The sequence below is a fragment of the Zingiber officinale genome, chromosome 1B, assembly GCF_018446385.1.
Source record: "Zingiber officinale cultivar Zhangliang chromosome 1B, Zo_v1.1, whole genome shotgun sequence".
NCBI classification, from domain to species: Eukaryota; Viridiplantae; Streptophyta; class Magnoliopsida; order Zingiberales; family Zingiberaceae; genus Zingiber; species Zingiber officinale.
This window is the reverse complement of record NC_055986.1, coordinates 137,702,250-137,719,379: the sequence shown is the minus strand read 5'-3', so window position 1 is coordinate 137,719,379 and position 17,130 is coordinate 137,702,250. Positions and strand designations below refer to the sequence as shown.

At 38.8% G+C, this 17,130-nt stretch overlaps 2 protein-coding genes across 3 annotated transcripts; both read left to right on the top strand.

Annotated features, from left to right (window-relative positions):
- Positions 1 to 2,453: 2,453 nt before the first annotated feature.
- On the top strand, positions 2,454 to 4,540 carry LOC121981563 (cadmium/zinc-transporting ATPase HMA2-like). Of its 2 annotated transcripts, none has more exons than XM_042534163.1 (7): positions 2,454 to 2,766; positions 2,889 to 3,149; positions 3,234 to 3,331; positions 3,425 to 3,680; positions 3,757 to 3,894; positions 4,004 to 4,305; positions 4,400 to 4,540. In XM_042534163.1, the coding sequence occupies exons 1-7, from the start codon at positions 2,553 to 2,555 to the stop codon at positions 4,412 to 4,414; spliced, it is 1,284 nt and encodes a 427-aa protein (XP_042390097.1). In that variant the 5' UTR covers positions 2,454 to 2,552; the 3' UTR covers positions 4,415 to 4,540. The 2 variants fall into 2 exon arrangements, with proteins under 2 accessions (XP_042390097.1, XP_042390089.1); XM_042534155.1 differs by having other exon boundaries at positions 4,004 to 4,331.
- A 434-nt stretch (positions 4,541 to 4,974) lies between these two features.
- LOC121981576 (cadmium/zinc-transporting ATPase HMA2-like) lies at positions 4,975 to 5,763 on the top strand. The gene has a single exon (XM_042534169.1). It carries the CDS (start codon positions 4,975 to 4,977, stop codon positions 5,761 to 5,763), a length of 789 nt encoding a protein of 262 aa, XP_042390103.1.
- The last annotated feature ends 11,367 nt before the right edge of the window (positions 5,764 to 17,130 follow it).

Genomic DNA, 17,130 nt, shown 5'->3' with positions numbered 1-17,130 from the left:
ACGACATCGACCGTTTAGATTGTAGCTGTTCATCTGGCTATTTCTGGTCGAACGTTGAGATCATTATCTAGTCAGCAGTACGTCGTTTGCTTGGAATACCTTTACGGTCCATCTTAACTTTCATAATTTTAAAAATAAATAATATATTTCCACTATATCCTCCTTTACACAAAATAATTTATATTATTACAGAATATGAATACATTAATTAAGAAAGTTTTCAAAAATATATTAATTTTAATTTGAAATGATTCGGATTATTTTAATGATATTGATTAGTGAGTATTTCTATTAACTTATCATAAATTTAATAAGTTTTAAAAAATTGACCACTTTTAATTTTTGCTATTACATTCAAATATACGGGTAAAAGGCTTTTAGAAATACATTCATTTTGATTTAAAATAATTGAGAATTTTTTTATTCCTGAATCAATTTAGGTTCAGTAAAATAATACTTATTAAATCTGTTAAATATTATATATTTTTTAATTAAGCTCCTGTTTCAATTCCATTCGAATTTAATAATTCCATTTTTCAATTAAATTAGATTATAAAAATTATTTATGTATTTTTTATTAATTTCATGAGAATTTGGATAACCCTCACCAAACTAACAAACTTCAAGATTTCCTTCATCTTTTCAAATAGTTTGAAATATTATTTTTTTATTCTTGTGAAATTAATTTTTAATAACCTACCTATAAAATAAATGTTTATATTAATTGGTTCAAAAAAGTGGGGGAAAAAATTAGAATGTGTCTGATTTGCCAGATCCAATTATTTTTTATCGGTATGTAATGTCAAGAATGGAAACATGGTGGTAAATCATGGGCAATCAATCCACATGGCCTTCATTGTTCAATTTACTTATCCGAAATATATAATTTAAGATAAAAAATTTATTTTATTAAATTTAGATATTTATTTTTCACTACATCATATATATTTCTTTTTTTTTCTCTCTTTAATAATATTTAGCGAATAAAATTCATTCACTAAATTTAGAGACTTATTATTTATAAATATAAAATTTATATAATAGATAGGATAGCTAATGTAATTTTTTTTTAATTATCCTATCTAAAATTTAGAATAAAATCTTTGGATGAGATAAAAGTGATCCGGTAGTAAGAATGGAGTCCCGTACGGGATAGAGGCCAATGACATATGGAGGTTAAAGCCAAGATAGTCAACCCAAAGGTGTGGCTGATCGGAAGGTCACTTGGCCGATCGGCCACGACCGCGCCTGGTGCGGCACAGAAATAGCTCGGCTGCAGGCCGGGTTTCCGATACTCATAAGTCCACCTAGGAAAGTTGAGGGGCAGGGCTGCCTGTTCGCTCGGACAAGTTACGAATCAACCAATACATGTCCCCTCCCGGACAGCAGTGGGTCCTTGCATCTCTTCCGGTCGGGCTAGTAACAGACAAAAGAAGCAGAAGAGGACAATGGGGACAACCGGTGTTATCCTTCTCGAGACATGTGTCGCGCGACGAACAGCATGGTTGGCGGCCGGACCGGACAGAGAATCATACGGTGGAAGTTTCCATTGTCATGTCAAAGATATACTCGGACAGTTGAGGTATGACGTCAGATGTACTTTTCTGACACGATCATTTCTAGGTATGCTTTGAGTAGCGTGCACGCCTCGGAAAGCATGCACACGCCCCTGGGAGCCCTATATAAGGGCCCCCAACCTTCGACGAAGGTATGCATTCTCATCTACTGTAGCTATTGGACTCGTTACTCTGTTCCGATTTCTTCTCGCCTGACTTGAGCGTCGGAGGGCCGTCGTCGAGAACCCCTTCCCGGCTCGGTTTTGTGCTTGCAGGTTCTCACCGGATGCTCACGCCAATCGGAGGTTCATACACCGTCAACGAGAGCATCACATCCCCAGCGTCTGTCGATTCAGCACCCGGACAGGATCAAAAAGTATTCACACAAACTTCTTTATCTAAAATGCATAATTTAAAGTTAAAAAATTACTTTATTAAATTTAGATATTAATTTTTTAATATACCATATTTTAGTTTTCCTATTTTTTTCTCAAGTTATGAAAATTTATTCATAAATATGAAATTTGAAAAATAGATAAGATAACTAATGTAATTTTTTCTTAATTATCTATCTAAATTTACAATAAAATTTTTTAATAGAATAACAAAGACCGACCAACGTCAAATCAGTGACATAGACTCATGAACTAACATGAGTGTTTATGCCCACGCCCATCCGATCTAAATAGTTGTTATTAATTAAATTTAGCACCACACATGATCCAATCGCGACACTTGATTTATTTACGTTACAGCGGTAACCGTGGGGGCAAAAAAACAAAATCGCGGCACTTTTCTGTTTCTTTAACCCTATGATTCCTTCTAACAAAAATAAAACAAAAGGCAAATAATGCTCTTCTGCAACGCTACATTACCTCTTCCCTCCCTATCCCTGTTTTTGGTGAGGTGATCTACACGCCTCTTCCATTTGCCTTTTATATTCAACCTTTTTTTGTTTCATTTCTTGCAGGGTGGGCGCTCAGAGAAGGGAAACAAATGGGCGAAGAACAATGCAAAGATAAGAAAATCAATGAAGCGAAGTACCACAAGAGCTACTTCGACGTGCTAGGCATCTGCTGCACATCCGAAATCCCTTTGATCGAGAAGATTCTGAAGCCTCTTAATGGAGTCAAGAAGGTTCAAGTAGTTGTTCCAACCAAGACTGTGATAGTAGTTCATGACAGCAGCCTCATCTCACAGCAGGACATACGTGAGTTATGATCTGAACATATTAGGGGCAGAGAGAGAGAGAATTTGGGCATCTCTTTCATTTTCAATTTGATGGCTTTGAAATGAGGTGATTTATGTGTTTGGTTTTCTCTTCTTCATCAGTTACGGCTCTGAACAAGGCAAGGCTTGAAGCTTCCATACATGCATATGCATCTGCAATTAACGTTGCCAAGAAATGGCCAAGTCCTTACATTTTAGCTTGTGGATTGCTACTGCTGCTCTCACTCTTCAGGCACTTTTTCCACCCTCTGAGATGGTTTGCAGTAGCAGCTGTTTCGATCGGCATTTTGCCAATTGCTTTGAGAGGCATTGCGGCTCTTCTACGGCTTACTCTGGACATCAACATCCTTATGCTAATTGCAGGTATGACTGACCTTCCAAATACAAAGAAAGAATTTTGATAGTCGCACTTAGATCAAGCGTCTGATCTTCGATGTCTTTGGACAGTTGCCGGCGCAATTGCGCTCAGGGACTACTCAGAAGCAGCCTTCATCGTGTTCCTCTTCACAGTTGCAGAATGGCTGGAAACGAGGGCCAGTCACAAGGTGAGAATATTTAACAGGCTGACAGTTCCATTTCCTGAGTTTGCTAAGTGTGCGAGCTTGTACCTGAACTGAGCTAGATGCTCTAACCTGCAGGCTACAGCTGGGATGTCATCACTGATGAGCTTGACTCCTCAGAAAGCTGTCCTATCTGAAACGGGTCAAGTTGTCCATGTCGACGATGTCAAGATCGATACTGTCATTGCTGTCAAAGCTGGAGAAGTAATCCCAATAGATGGGATTGTAGTTGACGGACACTCTGAAGTTGATGAGAGGAGTCTCACCGGAGAGTCCTTTCCGGTAGCCAAGCATGCGGACTCACCGGTCTTTGCCGCAACGCTCAATATGGATGGTAACATGCTTCCCCAAGTTCTAAACTAAGCGGTATCATAATTCTTTAATTATCTGATCTCTAACTAACATTGCAGGTTATATCAGTGTTCGGACAACCGCTCTCGCGGAGAATTCTGCAGTTGCTAAAATGACAAGATTGGTCGAAGAAGCACAGAACAGCAGATCGAGCACGCAGAGGTTGATAGATTCTTGCACGAAGTACTACACACCGGGTCAGTAGGCTTTGGATTACAATTCAACATACATAAGAACTTACTTTTCAGTTTTGAGTGTTGTGAAACATCGAGGACTTCTAACTCATCTTAACCCATCTTTTTGCAGCCGTGGTAATCGTAGCTGCAGTGATCTCATCCATTCCTTTGATAACAGAGGTTAAACATCCCAGAAGCTGGTTTCAATTGGCGCTAGTCCTTCTCGTGAGTGCGTGCCCGTGTGCACTAGTGATGTCGACGCCTGTGGCAACTTTCTGTGCACTTCTGAAAGCAGCAAGACTAGGGCTTCTCATAAAAGGTGGAGATGTTCTTGAATCCCTGGCCAAGATAAAAACCGTGGCATTTGACAAGACGGGAACCATAACAAGAGGAGAATTCACCATTGTTGAGTTCCAATCTACAAGCAGTGAGGTCGCCCGCAATACACTTCTTTACTAGTAAGTAGGTTGTGACACTCAGTTTGCAGAAAATTTGGAAAATTGAGTCGAAGTTTACTCTGTTTCAGGGTTTCAAGTATTGAGAGTAAATCAAGCCATCCAATGGCTGCTGCGTTTGTTGAACATGCTAGGTCATGCTCCATCGAACCTAAACCAGATTCTATAAAAGAGTTCATCGTCTACCCTGGAGAGGGAATTTATGGGGAAATAGATGGAAGAAGCATTTATATAGGTAACAAAAGAATAGCAGCCAGGGCTTCATCTGAAACGGGTACATTCATGTTGTTATCAATCGTGTGATTGTTCAGTGCCAAATCTGGTCATCTTGCATTTGCATCTTGTTTTATAAACCTCATTTTCAAGCTTGGAGAGACGTGGAGTTACCTTTGGATATGTGTTCTCGGACACGGTTCAAATCGGAAGATATGCCCTCTCTGATACATGCAGAACAGGTGCTGCAGAAGCTGTCAAAGAGTTGAAATCGTTAGGCATAAAAACAGTAATGCTTACAGGAGATAGCGAAGAAGCAGCAATGCACGCAAAAGCCAGGTTCTTCAGATTGTTTCTTATTCTGTTCTTGACAAATACAAATGACATTTCTTAATTTTCAGACACGTTGATTGTTCAATAGCTAAAACATGGCATGGAAGAAGTTCATGCGGAGCTTCTACCTGAAGACAAAGTGAAACTGGTAGGTGACCTCAAGTCGAGGGAAGGCTACACGGCCATGGTCGGCGACGGGATGAATGATGCACCAGCTTTAGCTCTGGCAAACGTAGGGATCTCGATGGGAATATCAGGTTCAGCAGTTGCCATGGAGACCAGCCACATCACCCTCATGTCGAACGACATTGGCAAGATTGTCAAGGCCATCAGATTGGCAAGGAAGATGCGTTGCAAAATCATCACAAACATAACCTTCTCCCTGGTCACTAAGATTGCTATTCTGACACTTGCATTTGCCGGGCACTCGCTGCTCTGGGCTGCTGTCCTTGCCGATGTTGGTACTTGCCTACTGGTGATCTCGAACAGCATGATGCTATTGAAAACAAAAACTTCTTCGAGCAAAAAGTGTTGTGCCTCGTCCCATAAAACATGCTCCGGCAAGCCAAAAAATGCATGTGGATCATCAAGCGTTTGTGGCCAATCTGGTTGCCATGATCATGGGACGGCTAAGGATGAAATAATACTAGACCACCATCACCGTGCAGAATCACCATGTCATTCCCACTGTGACCATGCACAAGGTGTTGACGAGGAAAGTGTGCACAACCATTGCATGGACAGAGATCATCAGGTGGCAGAATCACATTGCCATTCTCCTTGTGGCCAGGCAATGGGTATAAAGGCAAGCAGTACTTCAACACAAGAACACTTTGTATCAATAGATTTATGGCAAGCCAATGTCGGCTCACAGAACCAGGAAAAGTAAATCAATCAAAAGAATGTTGGGTGTTGTGTCAGCAATGCAGATCAACGTGGCCAGGGAGAAGGTTGTTCGTCTTCAAAGGGGATAGTAATAGGAAGAAGAGAGATTGGTGGATGTTGCAAGAGGTACAGAAAGACCTGTGGAAAGAGAGGTGGTTGCTGTGCAACTGAAAGAATACAACTACCTGAAATGGTAACAGAGTAGAAGATGAGTAATCAGCAGTAGGATGGAAGCGGAAGGAGAGTATGACGCTGACTATGCAATGGAATCGTCAGTCGTAGGAGCTTCATTTTCCTTAATTTGAGCATGCATGTGATTTAAAATTTCAATACCTATGGAGTTTCAGTTTATGCGGTGGATGATACCGATTCTGCATCATACATATTTTTTAACTATAAAAATTTAAAATTATTTTTTAAATACAATTTTAATTTAAATATAAAAATGCAAAAAAAAAAATTTTAAAAAAAGTGGGATTGCGATGTCTCTACGGCCCGTGGAAGTTAAGGGGGGACATAGCGGTTGCCCGGACGGTATTTTGTATGCCGCATAATACAATATTTTAAATCTTGATTATGAGATTAAGAGGAGTAGAATCTTAACTATTTTAAACGTATAATATTAGAACTTCGGATGATTCCATCTTCAGCCAAAATAATTGATACGGTGATGAAGGAGGACCCCATCAATTGATACGATGATGAAAGAGTAGGGATGTAAATGAATCAAACGGGTCGCGAGTTATTCGGAGCTCGGTTCGATAAAAAACTCGTAAGGATATTCGACTCGTGAGCTCGCGAACATGTTCATTTGTAGGTTCACGAGCCAACAAACGAACCTTAAAACGAGCCAAAAAACAAGTTCTAAAACGAGCTAAAAAATGAATTCTAAAACGAACTTTAAAACGAGCTTTAAAACGAGCTTTAAAACGAGTCAAAAAAACTAACTCTAAAATGAGTCCGAAAACGAGCCCGAACTCGCTTAACGAATTAGGCTCGTCAACTATGATAATCGAGCTAATAATGAGCCGAGCTCGAACTGTTCATGAACTTGATAATTCCAAAACGAGCCGAACTCGAGTCTTGTAATAAAAGTTTGATTCGAGCTCGAGGCGAGCTCGAACCCGAATATAACTTAAACGAGCCGAGCTCGAGCCTAATACTATTTGGCTCGATTCGGCTCGTTTACATCCCTATAAAGGAGGGCCTAATTAAAGAGGGGTCAAAGTAAGGAAGCGCGATTGACATGGAGGTCAAAGGCTCATGACCATCGATCAGGTGTAGTTGGCTGAACGGGCCCTAAGTCTGGTCGGATAAAACAAGAGACAAACACTAAAACACTTGGGTCATTGTCCCGGTCGATCGAGCATCATGGCTGATTGGGTAAAAGACACCCCTCTAACAACCAAACTACCGAGCGAAGGAAAATAACTATGTTCAGCGTGACTGAGCTGGGATATCTCGGTCGAACGACTTCCGGTTGGCATACAATGGGACCTGACATATCTTATAGCATCTTTTTGGAAGTTTGTGTCATTGACAACAGAGCATGTTAAGCAAGCAAATCGTACTTTAAAAACTTCTAACATGTCACATCAGAGATTTGTATGTTCTTTTAAGAAAATGTGTCGGGATATTTTTTTACTTATCTTTGTTGGATATTGGGGCCTTAAATGGACCAAAACGATTTTGAGAAAGGAAGTCATCAATTGTTGAAAGTCGTAATTGACTTCAAAATTGAAATCTACGATTCGCGTAGATAGATTTAGACTATTAATTTGCTCAAAACCGATTAAGGGTGAATGAGAAATTAATGTTTAAAGTCGGTCCAAAATAACATTTATTATTCATTAATAAAGTGCATGGGAGAATAGTCCCACATTGAAAATTCTCGATGTGTATTCTCTACTTATTAATGAAGATGTGTTAATGGAGTTAACACAAAAATAAAAGGACAGGTGCTCCCTTAGCCCAGGGCGAGCAGCTACTCGCACCTGTGAGCCCGCCACCCGCCACGTGCGCACGTGCGCAATGGGTGCTTTGTAGGCGCACTGTGCACTTCGCACGTACGCAATGGAATATTCACTCAATCCTCTCTTCTCTTCCTCAAGCATTCATCTCATCTTGTGCATTCAAGAGTCCAAGAAGTCTACTAGAAGGTTCGCTGGTCTCGGAAGTCGGAGTGCTACGATTCCGAGACGTTCGTCGCCGTTGTATCTTGGGAACGAATTGCAACAATCCGTTAAGCACCGTAGCGGAGCAATATCGTTTACGGAGATAGTGTCGAACACTAGTCTCGACGATCAGTTTGCATACTCCAGAAGCTACCCGGGCTAAACAGTCGTAAACGATATTTCGTGCAAACTGATATGGCTACCAATGACATTCCGACGGCCGTTCCGACCGTCATTCCGACCGCCATTCCGACAACCATTCCGCACGGAGAAAAGCTGGAGAAATTCACCGGAACCGACTTCAAAAGATGGCAGCAGAAGATGTTGTTTTATCTAACAACGCTAAACCTTGTACTATTTTTGCATGAAGACACGCTAGTCGCTACGGAAGGTAGTAAGGCTGCTAGCGATGCGTGGTCTCACAGAGATTTTCTGTGCCGCAATTATATACTCAACGCCTTTGACAACACGTTATATAACGTATATTGTTCTCTGGAGACGGTAAAATCTTTGTGGGAATCCCTTGAGAAGAAATACAAGACCGAAAATGCTGGATTGAAGAAATTCATCGTCGGTCGGTTTCTGAATTTCAAGATGGTGGACTCAAAAAGCGTCTCATCTCAAGTCCAAGATATGCAATTAATACTGCATGATCTGGACGCCGAAGGCATGAAGCTGAACGAGACATTCGCAGTTGCTGCGGTAATTGAGAAGCTCCCTCCGTCATGGAAGGATTTCAAGAATTACCTAAAGCACAAGCAAAAGGAGATAGGGCTGCAAGACCTGATCCTGAGGCTACGAATAGAGGAGGATAATCGAAAGTTATCCGACTCCAGAGGAACCAAGCGGACTATAGACAAAATGTCCAACCTGGTCGAGCCGAACGCTAAAAAGCCGAAGCAGTTCAAAAAGAATGCTCAAGCAAAGAAGTTCAAAGGCTCATGCTACAACTGTGGAAAGGCAGGACACCTGTCCAAGGACTGCAGACGCCAAAAGAAGCCAACCAAGGGGCCAAAGGATGCTGCGAATCATGTCGCAACCTCTCTTGAGGACTTGGATCTCACTGCGGTTGTATTTGAAGCCAACTTGGTGGATACCAACCCGAAGCAGTGGTTCATTGATATTGGAGCAACTCGTCATATCTGTTCCGATAAGGCGATGTTCTCCAAGTATACTCCGATAAATGGCAGGAAGCTCTATATGGGTAATTCCACGACGTCGCCAATTGTTGGACTCGGAAAGGTTGTTCTGAAGATGACGTCCGGAAAGGAGCTAACACTCATTGATGTACTCCATGTTCCCGACATCAGTAAGAACCTAGTTTCTGGAGCGGCATTGGTCAAGGCCGGATTTAGGCTAGTGTTCTAGTCAGACAACTTTGTACTTACGAAGAATGGTGTCTTCGTAGGAAAGGGGTACCTAGAAAAGGGTCTATTCAAAATGGTTGTAATGTCTGTACTCCGAAATTTTGATGGTAATAAAATAAATGCTTCCAGCTATGTTGTTGAGTGTTTTAATTTATGGCATGATCGACTCGGACATGTGCATAATAATACTCTCAAGCGTCTCGTCAAATTAAATTTATTACCAAACGTCAATGTTGACGGAACACACAAATGTGAAGTGTGCGTGGAAGCGAAAATGACGAAACTACCTTTTCATTCGGTGGAAAGGACAACAACTCCTCTAGAGTTAATACATAGTGATCTATGTGACTTGAAATTTGTGCAAATTAGAGGAGGTAAAAAATATTTTATTACTTTTATCGATGGTTGCACAAAGTTCTGTTATGTCTTTCTTTTAAGTAAAGACGAAGCCCTAGAGGCGTTCAGAACTTATAAAACAGAAGTTGAAAACCAACTTGACAAACGAATTAAAATAATTCGAAGCGATAGAGGTGGAGAATATGGTGCACCGTTTGATGAATTTTGTACATAATCTGGCATTATCCATCAAACAACGGCGCCTTACTCACCTCAATCAAACAGTGTTGCCGAACGTAAAAATTGGACACTAAAAGAAATGATGAATGCCTTGTTGATAAATTCAGGCTTACCTCAAAACTTGTGGGGGGAAGCAATATTATCGGCAAATCACATTCTCAACAGAATCTCTCATAAGAAAAATGATAAAACTCCATATGAACTATGGAAAGGCCGCGAGCCATCGTACAAATACCTGAAAGTGTGGGGGTGCTTGGCAAATGTCGAAGTACCTAAACCAAAGCAAGTAAAGATCGGACCTAAAACGTTCGATGCGGTATTTGTCGGATATGCCCATAATAGTAGTGCATATCGTTTCCTAGTTCACAAATCAGACATTCCTGATATACATGTGGGAACAACCATAGAATCTCGGAATGCGATATTCTTTGAAAACGTATTCCCAAATAAAAAGGGAAACGGTGAAAGTGATAACAACGGAAGTTCAAACAAAAATGACGTTACCGAACTTAGCTGTTATAAAAGGACTATTGACGATCAAAGTGAAGAGCCACGTCGTAGCAAACGGGCTAGAGTTGAGAAATCGTTCGGGCCAGATTTCATGACTTTCATGTCAGAAATGGAACCAAGAACATTAAGTGAAGCTCTCTCTAGACCCGATGCTCCAATGTGAAAAGAAGCTGTCAATAGTGAAATTGAGTCTATCATGAATAATCATACTTGGGAATTAGTAGACCTTCCTTCTGGTAATAAATCATTAGGTTGTAAGTCGATACTAAAATGTAAGTATAAAGCTGATTGATCAATTGACAAGTATAAGGCCAGACTTGTAGCCAAGGGGTACAAGCAAGAGCAATGCCTTAATTACTTCGATACATACTCACCGGTGACAAGGATTACGTCCATACGAGTGCTAATAGCCATTGCAGCACTATATGACCTTGAAATACATCAAATGGATGTTAAGACTGCGTTCTTAAATGGTGAGTTGGAAGAAGAAATTTATATGGAGCAACCCGAAGGGTTCATGGCTCCTGGAAATGAGAAAAAGGTGTGTCGACTTGTTAAGTCGTTGTACGGACTTAAGCAAGCACCTAAACAATGACACGAAAAATTTGACAAAGTAATGCTGTCAAACGAATTCAGAATAAATGAATGTGACAAATACATTTATATCAAAAACACACCTGAAGACTATGTAATTGTGTGTCTATACGTAGACGACATGCTAATAATGGGCAGTAATCATGATGTAATCATGACTACAAAGAAAATGTTGACCAGAAATTTTGATATAAAAGATATGGGTCAAGCAGATGTTATATTGGGAATTAAAATTTTCAAGACATCAGAAGGGATAGTTTTAACACAATCTCATTATGTAGAATCTGTATTGAAAAAAATTCAATGCGTACGATCTCTCTACAGTGAAAACACCTATGGATCTAAGTCAACACTTAGCGAAAAACCATGGTGAGACCATATCGCAGTTGGAATATTCTTGGATAATAGGCAGTTTGATGTATCTCACAAATTGCACACGTCCGGATATTGCCTGTACGGTCAACAAACTGTGTCATTTTACGAGTAATTCAAACGACACCCATTGGAAAGCATTGATGCAAGTTCTCAGATATTTGAAATATACTATGAACTATGGATTACATTATGGAAAATATCCGGCTGTGTTGGAAGGATATTGTGATGCTAATTGGATATCAGATACAAAAGACTCCAAATCCACTAGTGGATATGTATTCACGATCGGTGGGGGAGCAGTATATTGGAAATCCACTAAGCAGACTTGCATTGCTCGATCAACTATGGAATCCGAGTTTATAGCACTAGACAAAGCAGCTGAGGAAGCTGAATTTCTTGGAAGATATTCCGAGCTGGATGAAACCTGTGCCTGCCGTACTAATCCACTGTGATAGTCAATCGACGATTGGAAGGGCACAGAGTAATATGTATAATGGGAAGTCACGACATATACGTCGTAGACATAATACCATTAGGCAGTTGATCTCGAATGGAGTGATTGCAATCGACTATGTTAAGTCCAAAGATAATTTGGCAGATCCTCTAACGAAGGGGTTGAGTCGAGATCAAGTATACTGCTCATCAAGAGGAATGAGATTAAAAATCTACAACTGAAAACGACTGTAGCGGTAACCCAACCTTGTTGACTGGAGATCCCAAGATCTTGGTTCAATGGGACAACGAAGTTACAGAAGTTGTGGTCCAGCACATTAGATAGTTTATCTCTATCCCAATCCTAGGATGAATTTGTGCTGTCCTACCTCATGTAGTGAGGTTAAGCTTATGCTTTTAGTGACTTCTATACCTGATAAGGTGGAGTATGGTAGGATACTCTTGATAGAAGTGTCACCTATGTGAGTGTGAAGACAGGCCGCTTCAATGAAACACTCATGAATCCAAGATGGTATCCATGGCCGAAACGGAACCAACCATGAGAACCTAAAGTAGGTGAGATAGATCTCTGTGTGGGTGTTATTGTCTAAGTATACACCAACAGCTCAAGACATCACGTTCACTGCGCAGCCTAGTATACTCGATAGCATTTCACTACGGAAGGTTCAAAGCCACAAGCTACCTCTCCCGATGCAGTGACTTATCGATTGGACTCTTGTAAAGTGTCAGCATGCATACACGCATTGCATTAATTTCCATTCATGTGGAGAATTGTTGGATATTGGGGCCTTAAATGGACCAAAACGATTTTGAGGAAGGAAGCCATCAATTGTTGAAAGTCGTAATTGACTTCAAAATTGAAATCTACGATTCGCGTAGATAGATTTAGACTATTAATTTGCTCAAAACCGATTAAGGGTGAATGAGAAATTAATGTTTAAAGTCGGCCCAAAATAACATTTATTATTTATTAATAATGTGCATGGGAGAATAGTCCCACATCAGAAATTCTCGATGTGTATTCTCTACTTATTAATGAAGATGTGTTAATGGAGTTAACACAAAAATAAAAGGACAGGTGCTCCCTTAGCCAGGGCGAGCAGGTGCTCGCACCTGTGAGCCCGCCACTCGCCACGTGCGCACGTGCGCAATGGGCGCTTTGTAGGCGCACTTTGACTTAGGGAATGGATGACTACTGTTGATCAACGTTGATCAAATAGGTACGATGGATCGCTTGTGATGCGATCTAGAGCGTTGGATCGCAAAGAGTAACGATCTGACGGCTTGGGATGAGACTTGATCTGAAGCATCGAATCAATGGATCCAGATCCGATGGCCGATGACAATAGGCGGGATCTGAGGGTCACAACTCCTCAGATCTGATGGATGAGATTGAAGTGGGCTTGGAGAAGGGTTACAACCCTTCAGAATGGATGATCTAGATCGATCCAGCCCAAAGAACACATCCACTCACCCAAAGGACACTCAACCTGTTCTTTCAGTATAAATAGAACCCTCCAGATGATGGAATATTCACTCAATCCTCTCTTCTCTTCCTCAAGCATTCATCTCATCTTGTGCATTCAAGAGTCCAAGAAGTCTACTAGAAGGTTCGCTGGTCTCGGAAGTCGGAGTGCTACGATTCCGAGACGTTCGTCGTCGTTGTATCTTGGGAACGAATTGCAACAATCCGTTAAGCACCGTAGCGGAGCAATATCGTTTACGGAGATAGTGTCGAACACTAGCCTCAACGATCAGTTTGCATACTCCAGAAGTTACCCGGGCTAAACAATTTTTTTCTAGGACGTTTTTAAAAATATGCATATGCTTTGAGATGTGTGCATAGACGCTACAGTGACTCTATAAAAGGGGAGTTTCCATTCACAGGCGAAGGTACGCACAACTTTATTATTCTACGTGCTCTAATTACAATTTCTTACTATTTTTCTCCACTAAGTGAAGAACTGAACGTCAGAAGATTAATGTCAGAAATTTTTTCCTAATTTGACATTAACACCTCTGATTTTATAGAACCACAAAAAATCTACTTCCGGTCAATCACATAGATCGTCTCTAGCCTATCCTCCTTTCGATTTTTGGACAGGATGAATAATATTGTATATAATAAACTTTTTGCTCTTGACTATGGTACAATGACGACAATACGGCTAAGTAATTTTTCAAATATTTAAGAGTCAAATACGGAATAATTGACTTCTTAGTTTCGTAATGTTTTAAGGATTGGAAACAAATGTAGGTAACTTTTATTTGTTTTGTGGTATTGTTGGGTGACTGTTTTTCAAAGAAAATAAAGCAGCTGTTTTTTGGGCCATCCAAGTATTTCTACTTTTCATTATCTCAAGGTGGCCAAGCCAATTTTATAAAAGCTTTCCATTAACTATCGTATAAATATATAAAGTATAGATTGGACCTAACACCACTAGTAATTTGAGCTCAGTATATATTTATTTATACGGTATGAGAATCAAATTTCCAGGAGCAATGATTTCCTTTTCATTTTTTTTTTGAGTAATACTGGAGTAGGCCATCTAATTTCATATTCTATCCATCAAATAAATTAAGAAGTGCACATAATTATCTATCCAGAACTATCATCATACTTGATTTGTTATTCTTTTGGAGAAAAAAAACATGACCTACACTGTATTAGATTCAACGGCAATTTATCAAAAAAAAAAAAAAAAAAAAAAAAAAGTACTTAGAGTTATGAATTGACCAAAAGACATACCATACTTTGATATTTATCAAATAATACACTCAATTTTTTATTCTTCCCATTATATCTCTGAATCATTTGTCAATCTCTTTCCTTTTTTTGCATATAATTTTTTTTCTCTTCCCTCTCTTCAATGCACGCATTCTCTCTTCTCTTTCCTCCCATATTCTCTTTTCTCACTCTTTTGGAGATATGCATGTATACAAAGCATAATATGAGCATGATATTATTTTATATCAGACCCACATGATTAGAGTTTAACATGATTTCTTTAATTACATTTTAATACCTTCGGAAAAGTCGAAATATGAAATGGACAGCACCGTTGAACTCCTTGCAGTCTCATAAATCTATAGGACCTGAAATGAGTCCAATCCGAGGTGTGTAGGTCCATCAGTGGGTTTTGACAAAAACTCACTAATAGACCTAGACACCTCAGATTGGACTCATTTCAGGTCCTATAAATTTCTGAGACTGCAAGGAGTCCATCGGTGCTGTCCATTTCATATTTCGACTTCTCCGAAGGTGTTACAATATGATCAAAAGAATTGGCTAAAACAACCTAACGTGGGCCTGATATGGTCCATATCAAGTTTAACGTGGGTCTGATATGAACTATATCATATTCACGTTAGTAGTATGTTGACTTTAGTTGAAGATCCTTTCTGTACTAAGCTGAATTTTACCAACAAATGAAATTGTTAGTAGTATGTGTAGCCATCAAATTTTACAACTGTAATTTAAAGTATAATTATTTATGGCTTCATGGATTTTTTTAAAGAAATTACATATATATATATAATTCCTAAAGAAAATATATAACATGCAAAGGATTTAGACTTGCCTCTACAAACTACTATATATATTTGCAGATGAAATTTTAATTCGAATTTGTTATTTCAGATTTATTAAGTCTGTAACTTTTGGTCAAAACTCATTGATGGACCTAGACATTCCGGATTGGACTCATTTCAGGTCCTATAGATTTCTGAGACTGCAAGGAGTCCAACGGTGCTGTCCATTTCATATTTCGACTTCTCCGAAGGTGTTAAAATATGATCAAAAGAATCGACTAAAACAACCTAACATGAGCTTGATATGGTTCCATATCAGATCCAAGGTGTTAAAATGTTATTAAAGAAATCACGTTAAATTCTAATCCTATGGGTCTGATATAAAATAATATCAGGCTCATATTATGCTTTGCATGCATGCATATCTCCAAAAGAGTGAGAAAAGAGAAGATGGGAGGAAAGAGAAGAGAGAATGCGTGCATTGAAAAGAGGGAAGAGAAAAAAAATTACATGCAAAAAAATGAAAGAGATTGACAAATGATTGAGGGGTAGAATGATAAGAATAGAAAATTGAGTGTGCTATTTGATAAATATCAAAGTATAATATATCTTTTGGTCAATTTATAATTCTAAGTACACTTTTTGATAAATTACCCTAATTCAAACTTAGGTGTCTAATTAATTAATTGCTGGAGTAATTGATCGTTGCGCATTGTTTCCCCTTTGATGATTAAGAATAATGTTGTTTTGGTTTGATTTTTTTATTTAATTTAATCTTAAATACTAATGAGATATTCTCAATCGTTTTTAATTGAATAATTAATAAATATTTCAGTTAGGTAATATAAAATCATTATAAACAAATATATTAAATGAGAAAATGAAAGATAAAAAAACTTTGGAAGAGAGTGTTTTTTATTTACTATAAACGAGGATTCACTATACCATAAGCGACCTTGGAGCTAAATAATGTCCGCCTAAACATTTATGGACGTGAGCTTGCTTTCATTGTTCAAGCAATGAAGTTCCTGAACTAACGACATGAGTTTGAGGTGGGCATGAATATGACGATATTTGTGCTGTATTAATGGGCAACCAAGAATTAATAACATAAATAACATTCATAATGAGTCATAAAGGAGAATCAACTGTTTCAATTCCTAATTATGACGATCATCCCAAAATTAATTGATGTAAATTTGATACCTAATGCTAAATTAAACAATGAGAATCAATCGTGCTCAGGGATACAATGCGATGATAAACGATAGGACGAGAATTCAAACACCATCCAAGACCTATTACATATGAGCAGTTTGAACTACTTGTGACGTCGGACTGTCCATCAAAATTAATCTGTGCTTCATGATTTATTATGGTGGTAGGTAAATTTTTTTAGTAAAATTAAATTAGTCATTTTGAGAATGACTCAATAGTAAAAATTGAATACCGGAATTAAAAAAAAAATCAACAAATGTAAAAATATTTATCAACAGAAGTAAGTATTGTGTTTAACAATATAATAAGAATGAAGTAAAATCAAAACACAAACATAATTTTATATTTTAGTGCTCTTTTTAACATTTATAAAACTAAGTATCGAGAGTTTCATTTTCAGTAAATTAGTGGATGGATTCTTCTGAATGAGGATTGACGTAAAAATATCGGGTTGATGGACCGTCCGAACTAGGGGTGTAAATGAGTCAAGCCGTTCGTGAGCTATTCGAATCTCGGTTCGATAAAATCTCGTTTGAGCTCGTTTAATAAGACTCGTTAAGATAAATAAATCAA

Excerpts from the sequence above, each read along its gene's own strand:
- LOC121981563 (XM_042534155.1), top strand. The coding sequence starts at position 2,553 with ATGGGCGAAGAACAATGCAAAGATAAGAAAATCAATGAAGCGAAGTAC. Across the intron at positions 3,332-3,424 it reads AAACGAGGGCCAGTCACAAG|GCTACAGCTGGGATGTCATC; the intron begins GTGAGAATATTT and ends TCTAACCTGCAG. Across the intron at positions 3,895-4,003 it reads CACGAAGTACTACACACCGG|CCGTGGTAATCGTAGCTGCA; the intron begins GTCAGTAGGCTT and ends ATCTTTTTGCAG.
- LOC121981576 (XM_042534169.1), top strand. The coding sequence starts at position 4,975 with ATGGAAGAAGTTCATGCGGAGCTTCTACCTGAAGACAAAGTGAAACTG.